This window comes from Tachyglossus aculeatus, chromosome 3, assembly GCF_015852505.1.
Source record: "Tachyglossus aculeatus isolate mTacAcu1 chromosome 3, mTacAcu1.pri, whole genome shotgun sequence".
Taxonomy (NCBI): Eukaryota; Metazoa; Chordata; class Mammalia; order Monotremata; family Tachyglossidae; genus Tachyglossus; species Tachyglossus aculeatus.
The window spans coordinates 27,351,441-27,376,159 of NC_052068.1; the positions used below are offsets into that span (position 1 = coordinate 27,351,441).

At 42.8% G+C, this 24,719-nt stretch overlaps 1 protein-coding gene and 1 non-coding gene across 3 annotated transcripts in view; both read left to right on the top strand.

The window, feature by feature from the left end:
* ADK (adenosine kinase) overlaps positions 1–24,719 on the top strand; it is a 580,063-nt gene that overhangs the window by 485,513 nt on the left and 69,831 nt on the right. For both annotated transcript variants that reach the window (XM_038744078.1, XM_038744079.1), the window contains exon 9: positions 14,873–14,987. In XM_038744078.1, coding sequence (XP_038600006.1) covers positions 14,873–14,987 — 115 coding nt within the window. The remainder of the gene's footprint in view (positions 1–14,872; positions 14,988–24,719) is intronic.
* Positions 20,007–20,144, top strand: LOC119926207. The gene has a single exon (XR_005450102.1). It is a non-coding gene; the product is annotated as a small nucleolar RNA SNORA7 (small nucleolar RNA).

Here is a 24,719-nt window from a genome sequence, read left to right on the forward strand (position 1 = left end):
TAAGTAGTGTTCATACAGCACTTCGAGCTTCTAAGAGAAAGGGGTTACCTGAATTCATCGTAGTGCTGTTATTAATACACATCGCAGCCGGTTTTTATCATTGAGCTGTGCGGTAATGAGAGCGCGGACTCCCAGGCGGCCTGTCACCCGTGTCGCCCACACGGAACAAAGCGGGAACGGTGCTTTTCCACCCACTGATGGGGAAAACGAGGCAGAGCGTAAGTGACTTTCCCAAGGTCACGCGTCAAGATTCTTGTCTGGCCTCACGACGGAACCCTGAGATGTGGATTCCCAGCCACAGCTCCTAAACCCCTGGAAATTACCCCTTCTGCCACTAGTGTTCATAAGAACTGTTTTTCACTACAAAACATTCAGGAAACTGTTTACATATTTGTTTCGATTTATTCCAGTTCACGTTGGCCTGATTCAAATGGAGGAAAGGGGGAAGGCATTTACATGTTTTTCCCTGCAATTTAGATTTCAATTTGAAAGTTCTCCAGCAAAGTAACAGATTAATGCAGTCAACAGAATGCTTATTTTAGGAGGCAAATGTTGCGATCATGAGAACCGAATCATCTATTCCCAGAGCTGATTTTTAAGTTGCATTCAGGATTATACTATATTTGAATATTAAAAATGAATGCTTATACGCTTCTGTTTGTATCGATTCTCCGCAGATACTGACCCTGTGGGACTGTGGGCTTCCCCCGTGCTGCCAGTTTGGGTTATATGTTTTAATACAGAAAATCCTTTCGGCTTATTTTGTCAAGTAAATCCATTTTGCGGCAGAGGCTTTGAAATGGAGCTATAGTATAACATTATCTTGATCTTGGGGTACCTGGATAATTTAAAAAAAAAGGAAACAGTTTATTAATCCTACCCATTTTGTATTTTGATTGCCCTCTTGGGCCACAGACATTGAATATGCATGGTTTCAGTTCAGCCTCAGTGACAAGCTGCTTTTGCCGCTGCTCCTAACCACCATCGTATTAACCTTTCCATTAGCGTTCCACTTACATTCCAGCACAGTTTCTTCTAAGCATCTTAAATCTGCCATATTTGATTACAGCGTTTCAGCAAAGTGCCCAGTGATTATCATCTCCTTGCTTATTACCCCTTTCCCCAGCACAAACGGACACGTCGGCCTTGTGATAGTGCTGGGCCAAATTTGCCGTGCCCACAGGGTGCTGTGAGCAGGTGTTCTCCTGTCAGAGTTTCCCCTAAGCAGCACTGAGTGATGAGCAGGGAGAATAAGCGGGATAACTTTGGTTAGCTCTTTCATTAATACTAAAACCATCCGTCTGTGAGGAACAGGCTGGAAAAGTTAAGCCGGTTCTCTCAGATTTCTGAACGTCTTGGCAGTTCTGTTCTGACCACGGCAGTACCTGAAAAGGTGTGACTTTTCCGAGGTATTTAAATTAATCGAATGTTTTGAAGCCTCGTGAAGCTCTTTGGGTTGTGCTTCCCCACCCTCACGCCTAGTGCTCAGTGCTCAACTGGGCAGTGAGCGGTATTTGTTGAGTGTCCTGGCTTTAATAATAATAATAATGGTATTTGTTAAGCGCTTACTATGTGCAGAGCAGCACCATACTATAATGATGGCAGAGGAGGTACACGGCGGGGGCTGCGTTCTTTCAGAACCTCTTCTTACGGAAAGCACCCGGTGGGACAGCCGACCGGGTTATGATGTGCGCGTGAGAACAGGTGGTTTCTTCAAACATGTCGCCCAGCCAGCCTAAGCAGGCTCATGTTGGGGGAGCATTCCCCCTAATACCCTCATCGCATTCTAGCCAAAATGCAGTGGAAAGAGCACGGGCTTTGGAGTCAGAGGTCGTGGGTTCAAATCCCGGCTCCGCCAGTTGTCAGCTGTGTGACTTTGGGCAAGTCACTTAATCAATCAGTCGTATTTATTGAGCACTTACTGTGTGCAGAGCACTGTACTAAGCACTTGGGAAGTACAAGTTGGCAACACAACTTAACTTCTCTGTGCCTCAGTTACCTCATCTGTAAAATGGGGTTTAAGACTGTGAGCCCTCCGTGGGACAACCTGATCACCTTGTAACCTCCCCAGCACTTAAAACAGTGTTTTGCACATAGTAAGCGCTTAATAAATGCCGTTATTATTATATGGCTGGACCCTAAGCTCCTCGTGGACAGGGACCGTGTCTACTGGCTTTGTTGCTCTGCACACAGTCAGCGCTCAATAAATACCATTGATTGAACGATATGGCCGAACTTGGTGTACCTGCCTAGAAGAAGCTTAGAGTCTAGGGAAGCAGTGTGGTGTAGTGGGTAGACCACAGGCCTGGGTTCTAATGCCGGCTTCACCACTTCTCTTCTTTGTGGCCTTGGGCAAGTCACTTCACTTCTGGGCCTCAGTTACTTCAACTGTTAAATGGGGATTGAGACTGTGAGCCCCACATGGGACAGGGAATGCGTCCAATTTGATTTGCTTGTATCCACCCCAGTGCTTAATACAGTTCCTGGCATATAGTAAGCACTTAACAAACACCATCATTATTATTATTATCTTCATTATTACAAAGAACAGGTCCTGAGCAGCTCAGCAACATACAATATAATGAGGTAGTCAGGGAAACCACAGATAAACCTCAGTTAAGCAATACTATTTATTGTGTGCCTGCTATTTGCAGAGCACTGTCCTAAGTATTTGGTAGAGTACAATAAAATTAGCAGGCATGATCTCTGCCCTCAAGGAGCTTGCAAAAAAACGAAACATAAATATAATAAAATGCAAAGGATAGTGTGAGGTGAAAATGCTAGCATTTAGCAGAACAGTTAAGTGTAAGTGAATAGTATATTTAAAAATACATCCAAACCCCAATAGATTCCTGGAAGTAGTGGGCTGAGAGGCAACTTGCTTAGTGGAAAGGAGACAGGGCCAGAATCCAGGGGACCCAGGTTCTAATCCTGGCTCCACCACTTGTCTGCCATGTGACCTTGTGCAATTCACCTAACTTTTTAGTGATTCCATTTTCTCAGTGGTAAAAGGGGGATAGAACACCTCTCTTTTTCATAGGATGGTATTTGTTAAGTGCATATTATATGCCAGGCAGTTTCCTTAGCACTGGGGTGGATACAAGATAATCAGGTTGGACACAGTCCCTGTTGCAAATGGGATTCACAGTCTTAATCCCTGTTTTACAGATGAAGTAACTGCTGAGGCACAGAGATGTTACATGGCTTGTCCGCGGTCACACGGCAGACAAGAGGTGGAGCTGGAATTAGAACCCAGGTCCTCGAGCGCTTAGAACAGTGCTTTGCACATAGTGCTTAACAAATAGCAAAATTATTAAATTATTATTCTGACTCCCAGGGCTGTGCTATATCCACTAGGCCACGCTGCTTCTCTTCAACTGTGAGCTCAGTGTGGGACAGGGACTCTGTTTGATCTGATTATCTTCTGTCTTCTGTCAGAGAAGCAGCGTGGCTCAGTGGAAAGAGAGCGGGCTTTTGGAGTCAGAGGTCATGGGTTCAAATTCTGGCTCTGCCAATTGTCAGTTGTGTGACTTTGGGCAAGTCACTTAACTTCTCTGTGCCTCAATTACCTCATCTGTAAAATGGGGATTAAGACTGTGAGCGCCCTGTGGGACAACCTGATCACCTTGTAACCTCCCCAGTGCTAGAACAGTGCTTTGCACATAGTAAGTGCTTAATAAATGCTATCATTATTATTATTACCTCAGTTCTTAGCACAGTGTTTGGCACAAAGGGAACACTAATACCTTTTGTGTACCATAAATCACTTAACTCATCCATTCCTCAGATTTCTCATCTGTAAAATGGGGAAATCTATTCTTCCTCCTGTTAAAGCAGGGAGCTGCAAGTGGGACAGTAGCTGTGTCTGACCAGACTATCTTGTATCTGTCTGCATGTTTAATACAGTGTTTGGCATGTAATAAGTAATAATTATGATCAAGCACTGTTCTAAACACTGGGAAAAATACAGTTTAATCATTCATTCATTCAATTGTATTTATTCATTCATTTATTCAGTCGTATTTATTGAGCGCTGACTGTGTGCAGAGCACTGCACTAAGCGCTTGGGAAGTACAAGTCGGCAGTATATAGAGATGGTCCCTACCCAACAACGGGCTCACAGTCTAATCAGGCTGGATGTCATCCCTATCCCACAGGGAGTTCACAGTCTTAAGTAAGAGGGAGAACTGGTATTTGATTCCCATTATACAGATGAGGAAACTGAAGCACAGAGAAGTTCAGGTCACACAGCAGACAAATATCAGAGTCAGAATTAGAACCCAGGTCATCTGATTCCCAGGCCTGTGCTCTTTCTGCTAGGCCATGCTGCTTCTTAGCAAGTGCTTAATAAATACCACATTATCACTATTATTAGTTTCCATCATTAATGTTATTTCCTTGTGTTTGGAGACAATCGGCTAACTGCAGAGATTTCATGGGGGACATTTTAGAACAATCAGAACTTGAGGTAGGAGAGAGAGTGCAAAGAGAGGAAAAAGGAGAAAGAAAATGTTCGGTCTGCTTCCATCTTCCTTCTTCCTCCTCATTTGCAGCTCCTAATCAGGCAGGGTCTGAGTCACAAGTGGGTGAAAGACCGAGATAGTGGCCACTTTTCAGTTACCAGGAAATGTTGCTTTGCTGGCAGTGGCTGGGCGTGATACTGTAGTTAGTTTCCCTTTAAATTTTGGATAATCTTTCCTTTAAAAAAATCTTCAATCTTTAAAATGGATTGAGTAATTTGCAGTTAAAGGAGAGAGCTAGCAGGGTACTGGAGAATGAGATAAGAACTGAAGCTGGGCAGAGCAAAATATGAAGAAGAGAGGGTATTTTTTATGTAGGTGATGGAAAATTGCCTGGTGCCAGATTTAAATAACAGCTCTGCTAAGAATTTAAAATGTCAGTACGCTGGATAAAGTTTCATAAGTTCTTTTCCTTTAGAAAATCAGTTCTACCTGAAATGTTGCGAACAGTCCTACCTTTTAATTGGGCTGAAATAATTAAGGATTTGCATTCTACTGTAAGCAGAGAAAGTTGGCAGAGATTCTGTTGTATGGTACTCTCCCAAGTGCTTAGTGCAGGACTCAGTACATAGCAAGTGCTCAATAAATGCCATTGAATGACTGATTATTAAAAGGAGGATTGAACAAAATTTGCTTAAAAGCATGTGTAGAGACCCCTGCTATTTTATTGGATTGGTTTAAATAAAATATGAGAAACCCACCCAAAACTTACTTGGTAGACCACTCAGATGTAAAGGGATTTAGTATTCTCCTCTGTGAAAACAGTGCCAAAGATGTATTACAGTTTAGACCTCCTCACTTGGGGTATTTCTTCCCTTTTGTAAAGACTAGGAGTGGATAAAATTCCAACCGAAGAGGACATCTGACGTATGAATGGAAGCCCTGGGAGATCTGGTCAAGTGCTTACTTAGTACTAGTCAATTGATTGATTAATCTGGTCCCCCCAATTGATCGGTTCCATGGCCGCTTTGGGGAAGTGGAGCTGCTGTTTCCACATGGATGTCCCACTGGCACCTCAAATTCAGTATATCAAAAACTAAGCTCAACCAATCAGTCGTGGCTCAGTGGAAAGAGCCCAGACTTTGGAGTCAGAGGTCATGGGTTCAAATCTTGGCTCCTCCACTTGTCAGCTGTGTGACTTTGGGCAAGTCACTTAACTTCTCTGTTCCTCAGTTACCTCTTCTGTAAAATGGGGATTAAGACTGCGAGCCCCCCATGGGACAACCTGATCACCTTGTAACCTCCCCAGCACTTAGAACAGTGCTTTGCACATAGTAAGCACTTAATAAATGCCATCATTATTATTATTATTAAACGCTTACTCTGTGCAGAGCACTGTACTAAGGGCTTGGGAAACATACAGTACAGAAGAGTTATAGTAATGATGGTATTTGTTAAGTGCTTACTATGTGCCAGGCACCATAATATGCACTGGGATAGATATAAGCAAATTGGGTTGGATGCAGTCCCTGTTCCAAATGGGGCTCACAGTCTCAATCCCCATTTTACAGATGAAGTAACTGAGGCACAGAAAAGTAAAGTGACTTGCCCAAGGTCACACAGTAAAGTGGTAGAGCCACAATAATAATAATAATAATGTATCTGTTAAGCGCTTACTATGTGCCGAGCACTGTTCTAAGCACTGGGGTAGATGCAAGGTAATCAGGTTGTGCCACATGGGGCTCACAGTCTTAATCCCCATTTTACAGATGAGGTAACTGAGGCCCAGAGAAGTTAAGTGACTTGCCCAAAGTCACACATCTGATAAGTGGAGGATCCAGGATTAGAACCCATGACCTCTGACTACCAAGCCTGGGCTTTTTTCACTATGCCATGCTGCTTCCCTAGGTAGTCATGATCCCCACCTACAAAAATCATACAGACTAGAAGGGGAAATAGATATGAAAATAAATTATGGATGAATATATACATAAGTGCAGTAGGGCTGGGGGAAAGGTGAATATAGACTGTGTTATGGGTAGGGAATGTGTCTGCTAGTTCTTTTGTATTGTACTCTCCCAAGCACTTAGTACAGTGCTCTGTACCACATAAATGTTCGATAAATTCCACTGATTGATTAATTGATTGATTGATTCAAGTGCCTAAGGAAAACATGCCCAAATGCATAGACAGTGCAGAAGGAAGTGCTCCAATTCAGGGAAGTGAGGGCTTAGTTGGGGAAGCCCTCTTGGAAGAGATGTGCTCTTTCATCTTAGAGAAGCAGCATGCCTCAGTGGAAAGAGCACTGGCTTTGGAGTCAGAGGTCATAGGTTCTAATCCCGGCTTCACCACTTGTCAGCTGTGTGACTTTGGGCAAGTTACTTAACTTCTGTGCCTCAGTTACCTCATCTGTAAAATGGGGATTAAGACTGTGAGCCCCATGTGGGACAACCTGATTACCTTGTATCCCCCCCAGAGCTTAGAATGGTGCTTGGCACATAGTAAGTGCTTACAAATACCATTATTATTGTTGTTATTATCTTTCCTCCTCTACCCTCTCTTCTGTCTAACCTTTCCTGTTGACAACAAAATCATCCTCCCAATCTCTGAAGCCCACAACCAATCAATCAGGGGCATTTATTGAGCACTTGCTGTGTGCAGTGGATTGTGCCAGCACTTAGGAAAGGACACTGTAGTAGAGTTGATAGACATAGTCCCTGCCCTCAAACTTGCAGCCTACTTGCCACGGCATTATCCTTGACTGTCTTCCCATGTTCCTTCTGCTAAGTCCAGTTGGTGTTGCTCCGTTTTCAGAATCTACCCCTTTTTCTCCATCTAAATGGCCACACTCACCGTATTCCAACTACTGCATCAGCCTCATCACAGGTCTCCCCGCCTTTGGTCTCTCCCCTTTCCAGCACACACTTCAAATTCATTCATTCATTCATTCATTCAATCATATTTATTGAGCACTTACTGTGTGCAGAGCACCGTACTAAGGGCTTGGGAAGTACAAGTTGGCAACATATAGAGACAGTCCCTACCCAACAGTGGGCTCACAGTCTAGAAGGGGAGGACAGACAACAAAACAAAACATATTAACAAAATAAAATAAACAGAATAGTAAATTTGTAATATATGATTGAATGAATGAGTGAATACCGCACAATTCAAGGATCATTTTTCTAAAACATAGTCTTGGACATATCTCCCCTCTCCTCAAAAACCCTCTTTAATTAAAAATATCCTGATGATTAGCTTTCAGGTAGTCAATCAACTCTCTTACCTACTTTTCTTTCTCTCACTCTCGCTCTCTCTCTCTTCTTCCACTATCCCTCAACTCTTGCTTCTAGTTCCTCCTGAGTTAACCTATTCATTCTACCTCTGTTTTTTTTTGTCTTTCCCGCTTTGAATCCCTTGCTCATGCACTTCCCCCTGCCTGGAATTCTCTTCCCACCTTCAAACCTGCTCTCTTTGTTCCTCTCAAGCCATCCTTCTAGCTCTACATCTTTCTCAACTCTCCTAACTGTCTCCTCATTCTCATTTCTCAACCAGCTTGGAGCACCCTCCTTTTGGCATTCAATTGTATTTATTGAGTGGTTACTGTATGCAGAGCACTGTACTAAGCACTTGGAAAGTACAATTCAGCAACAAATAGAATCCAGCAGACTGGTGCTATAGATGCTGCCTAGCTAAGATCCTACAGGCCAAGGATACTTGTTCTGGGGTTCTCTCCCAAATATTCAGCTTTACACAGAGTAAGCCCTCAATAAATATGATTAACTACAGCTCTCCCCTCTTTCGAATTCCACTTAAAATCCCCCCCTCTCTAACAGTCTTTCCCTGATCAACTCACCAAACCCAAATCAAATCAATCAATCAATGGTATCTATCAAGTTCTTACTTTGTGCAGAGCACTCTATTAAACACATGGGAGAATACAGTATAGCAGAGTCCAACCCATCAGCCACCAATAGCACGTCTGCATTTACTTATGTCCTCCCTCAACGTGATAAAGGCATGACTGATTGTACAGTCAATTTTGTTTTATTTCCACTACCCTGTCTACCTCCCACATCCTTTTGTTGTCAAGAAATATGACTCATTCTTTTTTTTGTATTTTCCCCAAGCACTTAGTTGTAGTAGTACTAGGAGAAGGAGTAATGATACTTATTAAGTGCTTACTTGGTGTAAAGTCCTGTTCTTCGCAGGTGAAAATTATACACTGTGCTTGGCCCTAAAGGAGCTCACAATAAGGAACGGGAACGGGGATAGGTGACAGATACATAAGGAAGAGTGAAACAACAAAAACACAAAACAATATAGAAGAAAAGGGCAAGGATCTATATGACGGGGGGGTTCGGTGGATACCTTCATTCCTGCAAGTACTTGAATACCATTCTATGAGCAGTGTTAGACGATGCACTGAAAAGGGATTTGGAAAACTTCAACAGGGTTGAATATGGAGGCACAAAGATGACTAAAGATTGGAAACCAAAAAACAGCATGGCATGGAAGGAGTACGAGCCTGGGAATCAGAGGAACTAGGTTCTAATCTTGCCTCTGCCGTTTACCTGCTGTGTGACAAGTCATTTAACTTCTGAGTGTCTCTTTCATCATCTGAAAAATGGGGATTCAGCGTGACTTAGTGGAGAGAGCACAGGCTTGGGAGTCAGAGGTTGTGGGTTCTAATCCGGCTCTGCCACTTGTCTGCTGTGTGACTTTGAGCAAGTCATTTAACATTTTCTCTATGCCTGAATTACCTCATCTGTAAAATGGGGATTAAGACTGTGAGCCCCTTGTGGGACAACCTGGTTACCTTGTATCTCCCCCAGTGCTTAGAACAGTGTGTGGTACATAGTTAGCGCTTAACAAGTACCTTCATTATTAATACCTGTTCTCCCTCCTACATAGGCTGTTGAGCCCCGTTTGGGACAGAGACTTTGTCTGACCTGATTATTTGGTTTCTACCTCAGGGCTTTGTACAGTGCTTGGCACACAGTAAGCACTTAACAAATACCACAATTATTATTATCTGTAAGGGAATCCAGAAAGAACTAGAATTATTTAACCAGAAGAAGGGTGGCTAAGAGGAAATTTATTAGTGGCCTGGAACTCCCTCCCCCTCTATATAATAATAACAATAATAATAATAATAATAATAATGGCATTTATTAAGTGCTTACTATATGCAAAGCACTTTTCTATGTGCTGGGGAGGTTACAAGATGATCAGGTTGTCCCACGGGGGGCTCACAGTCTTCATCCCCATTTTACAGATGAGCGAACTGAGGCACAGAGAAGTTGTGACTTGCCCAAAGTCACACAGCTGACAATTGGCGGAGCTGGGATTTGAACTCATGACCTCTGACTCCAAAGCCCATGCTCTTTCCACTGCCACGCTGCCAGGTCATCACTCTCCCACCTTCAAATACTTATTAAGTTCATTTCTCTTCCAAGAGGCCTTCCCTGATTAAACTGTGTTTTCCTCGGCTCCCTCTCCCTTCTGCATCATCACTACCCTAGCGTCTGTGATCTTTGGGCATTTGGAATTCACCCTACCCTCAGCCCCATAGCACTTATGTGCCTATCTATAAACTATATATTTTAAATTACATATTTATATTCATACTTGTCTTCCCCGCTAGACTGTAAGCTCACTGTGGACAGGGACCACATCTGCCAGCTCTGTTACATTGCTCTCTCCCAAGTGCTTAGTACAATGCTCTGCACACAGGAAGCACTGGAGAAAAACCATTTATTGATTGGCTATTAATGGATTTTTTTTATTATTGCTGTTTTTATCTATACATACCACATATAAGCTATCCTTTATTCTCTAAAATTACCCTTCTAGTGTCAAGATCATATCCTGGTTTAGGTGTAGTCGAAAAGTCTGATGTGTGACATTTCGACTTTGAGAGCACCCAAAGATGGTTCCTTTCTCTCCTGATACATTTACCACTAAAAAAGCCCGTCATTCTTCTCAAGAACACCTCGTGGGATTCCAGAAAATATCCTTCTAGTATCTTCCATCCCCTTTACTGATTGCTGCTCACCAAGCTGGTCTTTACATTCCTAACAGTTCACTGCTGTACCATCACTTGTGACTTCAGTATGCTTCATCGTGTCTAGAAATTTGAATTTTTCCTATTTACTGAAGTACAGTGCCTTTCAGTTCTCCTTACAACTGAAATGCCTTCAACTTTGCCAAACTCCGTCAATGTCTTCCAAACTGCGGGTTGTTTTTGTATTGTTTTTGCGTATGCATGCGGTGTTATGTAATGGTCGGGTGTATCGACTGCCTGCTGAGTTCAACGCGTAGTACAAAATGCTTGGGAAAGTGCATCAGGAGAAAAGTACGTGTTCCCTGCTCACAAGTAGCTTTCAGTCTGTGATTGCCTAGGTAGCAGAATTCAGTGGTAATGATAGGTTCTTTATTGCTGACTAAAAGTTTGTGTTGGGGTTTCGGCCTTCCCAGAAGTAAACAGGAGAATAATTTTAGGTTTCTTCAGGATCACTGTTAGTCCCTATAGTTATGCTACAACCACAGAGTGATTCATAAGTACCTTCAAGTGTATGTTCCTCAAGAGCACATTCACCAACATTCATCAAGCTGCAGTTTTAGGTGACTTTCTCCAAGATTTTCAATGATGTTTGAAGGATGTGGAATTGGAAGAGTTTCTTGGCGAATCAGAAGCAGATTCTGACTAGCTCCTTAGATTCTTGTCGCGTCCTCAGTTACCAGTCAGTGGCATTTACCGAGCACGTACTGTGTACAGAGCACTGTATGTTAAGTGGTTGGGAGAATGCAGTACAACACATTGGTAGTAATGTTCCCTGCCCACAAAAAGGTTACAGGCTAGAGGAGGAGGCGGACATTAATCTGAATATATTATGGATATGTAAATAAGTGCTATGGGGCTGAGGGTGGGGTGAATATCAAGTGCTTAAATAGTACAGATCCAAGTGCATAGGTGATGCAGAAGGGAGAGGGAATCAGGAAAAGAGGACTTTATCGGGGATGGCCTCTTGGAAGAGATGTGATTTTAATGAGGCTTTGGAAGTGGGGAGAGTGATGGTCTGGCGTGCTCGGGGGTCACATAACTAGTATGGCAGAATAGAATAGGATAAACAGCACTAGGCCTACCAGATGGCACTTCTCGTCTTCATTGTGATGGGGAATGGACTCTAGCACACCACAGACTACTTTAAAGGCCTAAATTTGCCTAATAGTTTCCAGCACTCAGATCAGTTGATGGTGTCAAAACCTCCTTGTAATTCATGTGCATGGCTAACTCTCTTCCTCAGTAGCCTGCCCAGAGGGATTCTCGAGAGAATCTTGCCATAAATATAAAAGCAGTTTAGACACCCCAGTAGTTTACACAGTCGACTCTCTCACCTTTCTTCTTGAAGACTGTAATTTATGGTGACATCTTTAAAGTCACCTAGTCTGAGGGAGAGTTCATGCAGATATCTAAAGATTGTTGGGTTTTTTTTTTTTGCTTATAGGTTTCTGTAGGAATGCCATCAGATCAAACTGCTCAGCCATTTTTCAGGAGCTTTAAAATTTGGCCGGTTTTTATGCTTCCCAGGGCTTTTTTAAAAAATATTGAAAAATATGTTCAGAGGTTCACTGTGATGTGATAAGAGCCCTCCCCCTTAAGCTCATTCTGGGCAGGGAACCTGTCTCCCAACTCTGTTGTATTGTAATGATAATAATGATGGTATTTGTTAAGGGCTTACTATGTGCCAAGCACTGTTCTGAGTGCTGGGGTAGATATAGGGTAATCAGGCTGTCCCACACAGGGCTCACAGTTTTAATCCCCATTTTACAGATGGGGTATCTGAGACACAGAGAAGTTAAGTGACTTGTCCAAAGTCACACAGCTGATAAGTGGCGGAGCCGGATTCGAACCCACGACCTCTGACTCCCAAACCCGTGCTCTTTCCACTGTTGTGCTCTCCCAGGTGCTTAGTACAGTGCTCTGCCCACAGTAAGTGCTCAATCTGTGAGCCCGTTGTTGGGTGGGGACCGTCTCTATATGTTGCCAACTTGTACTTCTCAAGCGCTTAGTACAGTGCTCTGCACACAGTAAGCACTCAATAAATACGATTGAATGAATGAATGAATATGCTTAATGTTCTTGCCATCTGAATAAGATTCCTTCTTTGTCCTTGTTGAGGGTATTTCCGTATATACTCTTTAGTGCTAACGTGATAGTGTGGATGGGGCCCTGTCTCTTTTTTAGTGATGAGCCAAAGCCTTTTACCCAAATCTCTTCAATTTTGACATCACCCCACTGGTCGCACCTATTTCTAAGCTCAATTTGATTGTCACATCACAATTCGTTTAGTGGCGTTTTGTTACTTTGTTGCATAGCACTTCATGTTTCTTGGATCTCTGTGATGGGACCTGAGGATTCTTCTGTTCGAATGTCACTTTTCAATCATTGGTTGATTACTCGTTCAAGGAAGGACACATGAGCCTTTGCTTAGTCAAATTGGCAGCACTCACATGACTGCAATGATCCCCTTCATCTTTCAAGTTCCACTGTCAGATGATAGTGTAATCGATGATATACCATTGTGTATAACTTGGGTTACGTTCTTGATGTCTTTCATTTAGAAGATATAAGGTAGTGTTACTGATCTTGAGCTTTTTTTATTGTGGCATCCTCACTAAGTGGGTCATTTCCATTAGCTTTCCAAGCCCCTTGCAATTAACCCATCACATTTATTGGATGTTTACTGTACGGAGCACTGAGCTAAGTGCTTGAGAGTACAGTATAACGAAGTTGGTAGGCATGTTCCAGACCCAAAAGAAGCTCAGAGTCTAGAGTCCACTGCAAATTCAATCTCCATCCCCTACAGCTTCATGCCTAGATTACCAAAATAGCTTTTTTGGTGATCTCTTCATCTCAGTCCTCTACCTACTTCAATCTAGCCTTCATAGTTCTGCAAGAATTCATCTTCAAGCATCACTCTGACAGGGATACCACCCTGCCCGTCAGATTGTTTTTCAAGTTTCGCATTTCTCCAACAGTCGGCTTCCTTTACCCTGCTGTCCTTGCCTCATACTGAGGGAGATATTTTTTATTTCTTCAAACACTAAGATATCATTCTCCTGCCTGGACTACAGTGCCCTTTCACCAGTTCAGAGATGCTAAGCATTCTTCTGCCTTCAAGGGGCCTTCCTGGATTAACCTCATTTAACTCTGAGCTTTCTAGCCACTCGAGTTTCCCTTCATGAGTTGTGTTATCTCTGTAAATTTGTACATATATTTTTTGCCTACTTTTCACATCTCTCTCTCTCATTAGATTTTCAATAAATAGGAATTATTCACTTCTGGGCTCTGTGCCTTGTTTCTACAGCCTTGCAAATTTGCCCTCCACTGATTTTGCTCTTTACTGGTCCATCTCACTACACAATCTATTTTTAGTGCTAACTTGATTCACCCTTTCTCAAACCAATCAATGATATTTATTGACTGTTTGCTCCGAGCTGAGCACAGTACTGAGCACTTAAAGTCACTCAGTCATATATCCCTTCGTACCTGGTATTTATTCCCCAACATTTCTTTTATTGTTTCCATGCTTTCCTCCCTGTCACCCTGGCCAACCATTTATTAATTTACTTATATCTAGAACACAGTATATAAGGATGCTTAGTAGATGCTCCATTTGGTTTTTAGATCTGCTTTTCAAAAGAAATCACCCTAAATACTAACTCTAGGGATCCAAAATCCCAAATCCAATCCCCCCACTAACCTGTGATATATAAACAAAATTTGAATGTAATGCAGGCTACTTAGATGATATAGAAAATGGCATCCATGCAGTGACTCTTAGCATGGCCTAATGGATAAGGTACGAGCCTGGGAATTAGAAGGTCTTCCGTTCTAGTTCCAGCTCTGCCACTTGTCTGCTGTGTGACCTTGGGCAAGTCATTTAACTTCCCTGGACCTCAGTTACCTCATCTGTAAAATGGAGGTTAAGACTGTGACTCCCTTGTGGGACATGGACTTTGTTCAACCTGATTAGCTTGTATTCGCCCCAGCGCTTAGAACCTGGCACATAGTAAGCGCTTAACAAATACCATTATTATTATTATTATTTCTCTTTCTAAAAAAATATCAAGTCTTTGGCAAGACAGACTCAAAGGAAGACATTTCTTCGTTTGACTTCAGTTGTTAGTTGGTTTTAACCAAAGTAGAACTTCGAAAATGAAAGTGAATACCATGATTATACTATATAAACCTTTACAAGAATGAAACCTTGTCACTTTTTAAAACCTTTCTCAGAAGATAATGAAGTCTCTTTTATTTTGAGCAAATGAAGCTAAATCTTTGATCTACTAATAAAGTTGTACTTTGCTGGTTGTAAGAATGTTCTCTCCATTTCTTTTCATAGACTGAAGACATTAAAGAGATAGCCCGGAAAGCCCAAGCCCTGCCAAAGTTGAACTCAAAAAAGCAGCGAATTGTAATCTTCACTCAAGGGAAATATGACACTGTAGTGGCTACAGGTACGCATTGGAGCTGTGTGGTATATGTTGTATTGTGGAGCTTAATCATGTTTTTATCACCTCAACAAAGTTGATTCTGTTATGTATTCAAAATAATTTGTCCGTATCTGTTAAAATATTTAATTTCTGTCACTTCTCACACAAGTGCAAAGCAGCGTGGCCTAATGGAAAGAGCATGAGCCTGGGAATCAGACGACCTGGGTTCTTATCCTGGCTCTGTCACTTGTCTGCTGCATAATCTTGGGCAAGTTACTTCACTTTTCAGTGCCTTAGCTACCTCATCTGTAAAATGGAGATGAAAACTGAGTCTCACTAGGGCCCTGCACTGTGTCCAACCTACTTAGCTTGGGTCTTCCCCAGGGCTTAGTACAGTCCCTGACAAATATATATAGTAAGTGTTCAACAAATACCATTAAAAAACTTGATTCTGTTGTATATTCAAAATAATCTGTCCATCAGGATTTTTACATTGGTAAAAAATATTTGTCAGTTTTCCGGCCTTGTATAATCTCATTTTAGAGGGTGATGTTCTAAGGGAATACAGTAGCTCATTTCAAGGGGTAGAACGTATAAGCATCTTTGCTACAAATGAGAAACAGCCAATATTTGAGATAAGCAGCTGCTCAGAAAACAAAGTGCATTTGAACAGTTGTGAAAGTGAAGGCAAAAAATCCAAATCCAAGACTAGCTGAAGTCCCAGAATTTTTGCTTTGAGCAAAAATGTCACATCCAGCTTTTCTCAGCACAGCCAAGAGGAGCAGGTGAAACAGCTGTCCTAATGAGCAGGCAGGTGGGTCTTTCTGTCTGAAATGTCGTAAAGTGACCTGGCCAAAATGACTGCCTTCCCTCTGACAATTGGTTTTTCCTCTTTCCTAGGCATTCGGGCTAATACAGTGTAGTTTTATTCGTTGCATAAAAGCCACTTTTGCTGTGAATTCTGCAAAATCCACAAAGAAGAGATGTTGTTGCATTCCTAATCATTTAGTGAAGCAATCATAATTGCTTTTTTCTGTAACATATAGCCTCGTCTGTGCTGGCAGCAAATTCTGTTTGAACAGGTTAAAAAAAGTGTTTGGGAATGGTCATTTTAGGACATTTTATTTGGAATGAACCACATTAGTTGCACCTCCAATAATGGGAGATTGCAATCGTTTTTCAAAAATTTAAATATTCAAAATTCAACCCCTCTGTTTTGCAGTTGAATTGTCCCTGTGCACTCATTTTATTCCTTCAGCTGATGGTAGCAGATCCATTAATCTGTTCTTTGGTATGTTTACAATCAGGAGCTTATTTTGAGGAAGGACACTTGTTAATCTTTGCTATTTGTTCTGTGTGAAAATTAACTTAAATTAGAGGCTGCTCTCTATCTGCAGTGCATGATAAATACAAGATGGATAGAGAATCTGGGCCGGGATGTCAGCTACAAAAGCAAACATGATAAATGTTAATGCAGTTTTGAGCCCTGGGATAAGCTATTCAGTGCACAAGCATAGCTGAATCTCTTTCCTATGTTGTTATTCATGGCAGCCAAATAAATGTCAATAATAAAAGAGAATTAAAGATTTTCATTTCCCAGAGGCAGTCCTCTAATACGGCTTGATCTTTCATTTCATTTGTAATTCGTTCTCATGTCAGGATGCAATCATTCGGCAGGCTCTGTGTGTCATGTTAAGTCATTTAATAATGATTAAGAACATAAAAATGCTTGGCCTGTGGGGCAATTCTCCAAAGAGATGCCAATTTGTTATTGTTTTCCCCCTTCTCTCCTCTTGAATATGGATCAGCCTTTTCCCACCTCCTAGCATTAAAGTACTAATGAAAGATGGAAAAAAAGTGTCCCCTAATTTACCATACAGTGACATTCCAGAATGGCACAGGGCAGTTCTAACACACTTATTAAATCCCTAATTAGGGCTCCTTGTGCTTTAAACCGCAAACGGTAAAGTGCTTATAAACGATTACTGCTACATTTAGCAATTAACTGTACAAAGTCAATCTTTCTGATTTTGTGCTTAAGAGCTAACCCAGGGCACACTCAGTCGCCCCAGATCTTTTGGAGGATACTGCAGTTCTAGTCAAAAGCAGACTCTGGAGTCGAGCGAGTATCTAAGAATAATTTACATTTCTGTTTTTAAAGCCGATCCCGGGTGTTTATTTCAACCGGATTCAACTTTCCTAAGAACCTGGAGATTAGAAGAATATTGTAAGGGGTTGGTTTTCATCATGGCATCTCTTTAGCACTGTGGCTTATCACCAAGGGGGTTGTTCGGTCTGAGAAAAATGAGGAGCTTCTTAAAGGAGATGAAAACATACAAGGGGTGCCCGGCATAACCCGGAAAAACAAGCAGCCTGGTGTAGTGGGTCTGGGGTCAGTAGGACCTGGGTTCTAATCCCAGCTCCGCCACTTCTCTGTTTCGTGACCTTGGGTAAGTCACTTCACTTCTCTTTGCCTCAGTTCCCTCATCTGTATACTGAGGATTAAGACTGTGAGTCCCATGTGAGAGGGACATGGACTGTGTCCAACTTGATTAGCTTGTATCTACTCTATTGCACAGTAGAGTGACTGGCACATAGTAAGTGCTTTGCAAACACTATTTTAAGTAAAGGAAACAAATCAGTACTATCTTTAGCAGTTTAGGGTCAGTTCTCATGATCAAATAATACAGCTCCGGAACCTGTGACGTCATGTGGGAATTTCCTCAAGAAAACTCAGCTTCAGTCAGATAAACATAGGAACAAATGCCTCAGAAGCATGAAAGGTAGAGGCATCATCTGCCCAAACTGTAGGAAGCCACTTAGGGCCGTAGTTTGTTGGTGAGGGGAATCAAAACTTCTCCCTCTGTGTTCCATTTTTCGCCTTCTGTTGAGTTTTTTTTTTCAAGTTTATCCTTCAGCACTAAAGAACAATTTTTGTATTAAGTCTAAAGTAATTCAGATAGGTGTATAATGCTCCTTCATTCAGTGTAGCTTTAAAAATAGGATAAGTACTGTCTGACACCTGTATGGACTAAGAACAGCGGGTATCTTGTGCAGGGGGTTTTCTGATCTCCCCAAAGCACCCATTAACTGGGACCAAAAACAGGACCCCCTCCAGCAAAAGCCGTCATCTTTGTGGTTGAGGTAGAGATGATCATTGTTACTGCCGGCTCCCTATTTCCAGTCCCTTCATACTTTCCTACTTGCCTCCGGCAGCAGCTCCAGAACGGTCCCGAGGCTGAAAGGACCTCAGCTCTACCAAGTCCCAGGCCTGAACTTCCCTCTGACCCACCTAGACAATTTCTGCAAATGCACTGAGCTGTTTGGGCCCAGCGTGACTTGAACTGAATTTCTAAGATCAGACTTGGTCACCACATCAGATACCAAGTTAGTGGTCACGCTGAGTCCACACAGTACTGAACTACACACTTAAACCACAGCGGCCCGAAGGAAATGACCACAATGACAAAGAAATAGGCTTTTTAATATTTAATATTTAGATTTCTGGTTGTTCATGCATGGAATGTCTTGTCTTGATCCCATGCCTCCGCTCTCTGGGCTGGTGTCAGTCACTGCTGCCTAAAGGTAGGGTCTCCCTAGTTGACCTCTCAAGTTTTCCTTTGTCATTAAGGTGATGGCAACTGAGCAAAATATTCAGAAGTCATGTTACCACGTAATCTAGATTATTCATTATAGAACACAGACAACAGCGTTCGACCCTGAAGTAAACAGAAATTGTGATGGATAGAGGGATTTTTTTCAAACTTCATGAGTTTTGTAGGAAAGTGGAAGCTGGTATACTTGCCTCGTATTAGTACAGTGCTCTGCACACAGTAAGCGCTCAATAAATACGATTGAATGAATGAATTTAGTGCTTGCAATCACCCTTCAGAGGAGCAGCAGTGAGACCTGCCGGTTCTGGTAAACAAGAAGTGCAGAAAGCAGGCAGTAGGATACATGAGCTCTCAAAGGAAAGCAATCCCAGCAGCTGGAAGAATAATGCCATCCTATCATGATGACTTCTGCTACTACAAAATGCTGTTATTAATCATTCTGAAATCATGTCTGCATCCCAGCCAAAGCAATTTTAAATGCTGTTATTGCTGGCAGTTTGGTGGCAGTATAGACAGATCCAGCCCAGTAGCATTCTTCCCAGATGTTGGAATTAGGCATTTGTGGAAAAGGATGAAAACTGTTTATCAGGTAGTCGTGTGTGTGTATGTGTATATAGTTATCCTTCATATTCAAATGTTATACATATAACAGATTCTCTCTATATATGTATATAGAGAGATTCTCTCTATATATGTGTGTGTATATATATATATATACATATATATATATATAAAAGAGAAGCAGCGTGGTTCAGTGGAAAGAGCACGGGCTTGGGAGTCAGAGGTCATGGGTTCTAATCCCAGCTCCGCCACTTGTCAGCTGTGTGACTTTGGGCAAGTCACTTAACTTCTCTGTGCCTCAGTTACCTCATCTGTAAAATGGAAATTAAGATTGTGAGCCCCACGTGGGACAACCTGATCACCTTGTATCATCCCCAGCGCTTAAAACAGTGCTTTGCGCTTAGCGCTTAACAAATCCCATTATTATTATTATTATTATTATTATTATTATTGTTATTATTATATGTGTGCGTATTTATATAGAAATGGGTATATATGTATCTATATGTCAAATATGAATGTCTCAGATGGGGTGTGGCTTCACACTTGCTAAGCTCTTGTTTCACTTTTAAATGATCCCACCCAGATAAGGCAAATAAGATTAAATAGTACTGAACAATAATAATGACGGCATTTATTAAGCACTTACTTTGTGCAAATTGCTGTTCTAAGCACTGGGGAGGTTACAAGGTGATCAGGTTTTCCCACGGGGACTCACAGTCTTAATCCCCATTTTACAGATGAGGTAACTGAGGCACAGAGAAGTTGTGAGTTGCCCAAAGTCACATAGCTGGCAATTGGCGGAGCTGGAATTTGAACCCATGACCTCTGACTCCCAAGCCCTTGCTCTTTCCACTGAGCCACACTGCTTCTCTCAGGGTCGCACTTGAAGAGTTTCCAGTACTCTACCAGTTACGACTATAGGTGGGAGAGTCCAGCAGAGGCCTACCCATTCCATTCCTAGCTTGGGCAGCGGCTAGTGAGTGGAAGGCAATCTGCTACAAGTCAGAACTCACCAGTGCTGGGCAGCGGCGGCATGGGAGAGAGTCGAGGTCAGAGACTCGTTTCCTGCGCGGAAGGAGGGAATGGTAAACCACTTCCGTATTTTTACCAAGAAAACTATGGATATAATAATGATGGCATTTATTAAGCACTTACTATGTGCAAAGCACTGTTCTAAGCTCTGGGGTGGATACAAGGTGATCAGGTTGTCCCATGTGGGGCTCACAGTCTTAATCCCCATTTTACAGATGAGGTAACAGGCTCAGAGAAGTTAAGTGACTTGCCCAAGGTCACACAGCGGACATGTGGTGGAGCCGGGATTTGAACCCATGACCTCCGACTCCAAAGCCCGGGCTCTTTCCACTGAGCCACGCTCGATTGCAGGTGGAAGTGGGGCGTTCTGGGAGAGATCTGTCTGTGGCATCGCTATGGGTTGGAGACAGCTCAACAGCGTTAAGACAATAAGTACTGAAAAATGGGTGAAAAAAATCACGCAAAAATAGAAGTTGTTGCTTTCTTGTCTAGAGACTCAGCCGAAGATCCTAGAGGGCATTAACAGTGTGGCCAATGGGTGAGGAGGGCATGGGCATGGATATTGTATGACGCTGAATCTAGGTCCCCTCACCCCCTTTCCCTCACATTATCCTATCTCCCTTACAATTAAAGATTAGTATGAAGTGACTGGGGAAAAAAGACTTCAATGGGTAAGGTTAATAATAATAATAATGGTGATATTTGTTAAGCGCTTACTATGTGCAAAGCACTGTTCTAAGCGCTGGGTGGGTACAAGGTGATCAGTTTGTCCCACTTGGGGCCCACAGTCATAATCCCCATTTTACAGATGAGGTAACTGAGGCACAGAGAAGTTAAATGGCTTGCCCAAGGTCACACAGCTGACAAATGGCGGAGCTGGGATTCGAACCCATGACCTCTGACTCCCAAGCCCCCGCTCTTTCCACTGAGCCATGCTGCTTCCCTATTACAGCACTCCTCAGTCAATTCATCAGTACTATTTAATGAGCGCCTTCCCCTATGAAGAGTACTGTAATAAGCACCTGAGAGAATACAGTAGAGGTAGTAGCCTTGATCACTGCCCTCAATGAATGTAGAATCTAGCAGGGATGGCAGATGTTACAGTAATTTATAAATGGAGGAAGAAGGAAAAGGGAATAAGTATAAGAGATAATGCTCATGTAATAGGGAGTGTAAAATATGTACATAAATGCTGTTGGCAGTCAAGTAGTTAAGCGTGTAATAAAAATAATAATTGTGGTATTTGTTAAGCACTTGTGTCAGGCACTGTACTAAGCGCTGGAGTAGAACAAGGTAATTGGGTTGGACACATTCCGTGTCCCACATGGGGCTCACAGTCAATCCCCATTTTGCAGATGAAGAAACTGAGGCACAGAGAAGTTAAGGGACTTGCCCAAGGTCAAGTGGCAGAGCTGGGATTAGATCCCAGGTCCTTCTGACCCCCAGGCTCTAGGTAGCGCAGAACTATGGATGTGGCATTGAAGTCAAAGGATATATTCTGGGAGAAGTAGAGATAAACTGGGGAAGGTCTTACGCAGGAGGTGTGATTTCAAAAGGAAGTGCTGTCTTCTGTTGGATTTAAAGGGGGAGGGAATTCCCAGTAGGGAAGAAGAAAGAGTGCGGGCCGGGCATCACAGGTGGGATAGTTGAGACAAGCCACAGTGAGTAGGTTGACTTGAAAGGAGCAAAGTTTGTAAGATTATAAGCTCTTTGAAGGGTAGGATCATGTCTACCAGCTCTATTGTATCTCCCAAGCGCTCAGTAGTACTGTTCTCTGTACACAGTAAGTGCTCAGTAAATACTGATTGACTGATGGGGTCTAGAAGGAGAAGAAAATGAGGCGGGGAAAGCTGATGAGGACCTTAAGTCCAGTGGTTTTTCTGCTTGATGCAGACAAGGATAGGTAAACATTGGAAGTTTCTAAGGAGTGGAAAGCAGTGTTTCAGAAAAATGATCTGGGCAGCAGAGTGAAGTGTAAACTGTAAAAGGGGAGATGAGGAAAGGAGACCAGCGAGGAGGCTGATGCGGATCTCATACTGGAACTCGTTCATGTGCCTGAACTAGCACGATGGCTACATCATTGGAGAGGAAAGGGTGGGCCCCAGAAATGTTGTGGAGGAAAATTTCACAGGATTTGGTGACAGACCATGGGGGTTGAAAGAGAGGGGGGAGTCAAAGAACGCCACAATGGGAGGCTTCAGAGCCATGGAGTGTTTTTTGTCTTGCTTTGCTTTGTTTTTTGCTTTTTTGGTGGTGTTGGTTAAATGCTTACAATGTGCCAAGCACTGTACTAAACACTGGGGTAGATATAAGCTAATCAGACTGGACGTAGTCCATGTCCCACATGGGGCTCAGAGTCTTAATCCCCATTTTACAGATGAGGTAACTGAAGCACAAAGAAGTTAAGTGACTCGCTCAAGGTCACACAGCAGGCAAGTGGCAGAGCTGGGACTAGAACTCAGGTACTCTTTTTCCCAGGCCCGTGTTCTTTCCACTAGTCCCATAAGGTCAGCAAATGAACAGCAAATAGAAATAGGATGACTGTCGTAGTACAGAGACTTCAGGGGAATTGTGACACCAAGACAAAAAAAACCTAGAACTGTGGTAGGTTGAATAAATGCACCTAAGAATCAAGAGGCAATCTTTGCAGGACCACAGAGTGGAAGGAACTGTTGGTCACTTTCGCACACTAATTTTAATAAAACCTCAGAGAAGCAGCGTGGCTCAGTGGAAAGAGCTCGGGCTTGGGAGTCAGAGGTCATGGGTTCAAAGCCCGGCTCTTCAGCTTGTTGGCTGTGTGACTTTGGGCAAGTCACTTAATTTCTCTGTGCCTCAGTTACCTCATCTTTAAAATGGGGGTTAAGATTGTGAGCCCCACATGGGACAACCTGCTCACCTTGTATCCTCCCCAGCGCTTAGAACAGTGCTCTGCACATAGTAAGCGCTTAACAAATACCAAAATTATTATTATTATTATCTTCATTAGTAAAGGTTATCTGTATGTATCACTAAATATGATTTTTTCATTTAGAGATGTCCTTTGGTTCGAAGACGACGCTGCCACTGGTGAGATTGTGTCCATGGGTTTGAGATAATGCTGACATTATCTTTGTATTGATGCATACTGTGCCCAAGAAAATTCAGTAGTGCACATTTTCTGTCTCCTGCCATTTGGGTGATCTTGTCTTATGCCGTTGAATCATCTTTGACCCATAGCGATGCCATGGACACGTCTCTCCCAGAACGCCCTACCTCCATCTGCAAACGTTCTGGTAGCATATCCATAGAGTTTTCTTGGTAAAAATACAGGAGTGGTTTACATTGCCTTCTTTCACTCAGTAAACTTGAGTCTTCACCTTCGCCTCTCTCCCATGCCGCTGCTGCCCAGAACAGGTGAATTTTGACTTATAATAATGATGGCATTTATTAAGCGCTTACTATGTGCAAAGCACTGTTCTGAGCGCTAGACAAATGATAATGGCATTTGTTAAGCGCTTACTATGTGCAAAGCACTGTTCTAAGCTGGGGGGATACAAGGTGATCAGGTTGTCCCGCGTGGGGCTCACAGTCATCATCCCCATTTTACAGATGAGGTAACTGAGGCTCCGAGAAGTTAAGCGACTTGCCCAAGGTCACACAGCAGACATGTGGTGGAGCCGGGATTCGAACCCATGACCTCTGACTCCAAAGCCCGTGCTCTTTCCACTGAGCCACGCTGACTTATAGCAGATTGCCGTCCACTCGCTAGGAATGGACTGGATATGCCTCTGCCTGACTCTCCCTCCTGTAGTTGAGACTGGTAGAGTACTGGGAACTCCCCAGGTGTGACCCTGAGAGGGTATTCGGGGGATAGCCATGCTTAACGGAGGAAAGGTACATTCTAATGCCAGCAGGAGATTCGCTTGAATTTGACTGTAAGGTACTCATTCAGCTCGCCCCCTCTTACCTTACCTCGCTGGTCACTTACTACAACTGAGCGCATCCCCTCGTCCCCCTCTCCATCCCCCCCATCTTACCTCCTTCCCTTCCCCACAGCACCTGTATATATGTATATATGTTTGTACATATTTATTACTCTATTTATTTATTTATTTTACTTGTACATATCTATTGTATTTATTTTATTTTGCTAGTATGTTTGATCTTGTTCTCTGTCTCCCCCTTATAGACTGTGAGCCCACTGTTGGGTAGGGACTGCTATATATGTTGCCAACTTGTACTTCCCAAGCATTTAGTACAGTGCTCTGCACACAGTAAGCGCTCAATAAATACGATTGATTGATTGATTGATTGATACACTTTACCCTTCTAACACCAGTGTACTCTCTGTACCTCAGTCTCATCTATCCCTCTGCCACCCACTCATCCATATCCTCCCTCAGGCTTGACATTATTTCCTCCTTCAAATCTGATAGTCCACCACTCTCCCCACCTTCGAAGGCCTCCTAAAGTTACATCTCCTCCAAGAGGCCCTCCCTGACTAAGCCTTCTCTCTCCCTTCTGCATCACCTAGGCACTTCCCCCTATATCCCTTAAGCACTTGATA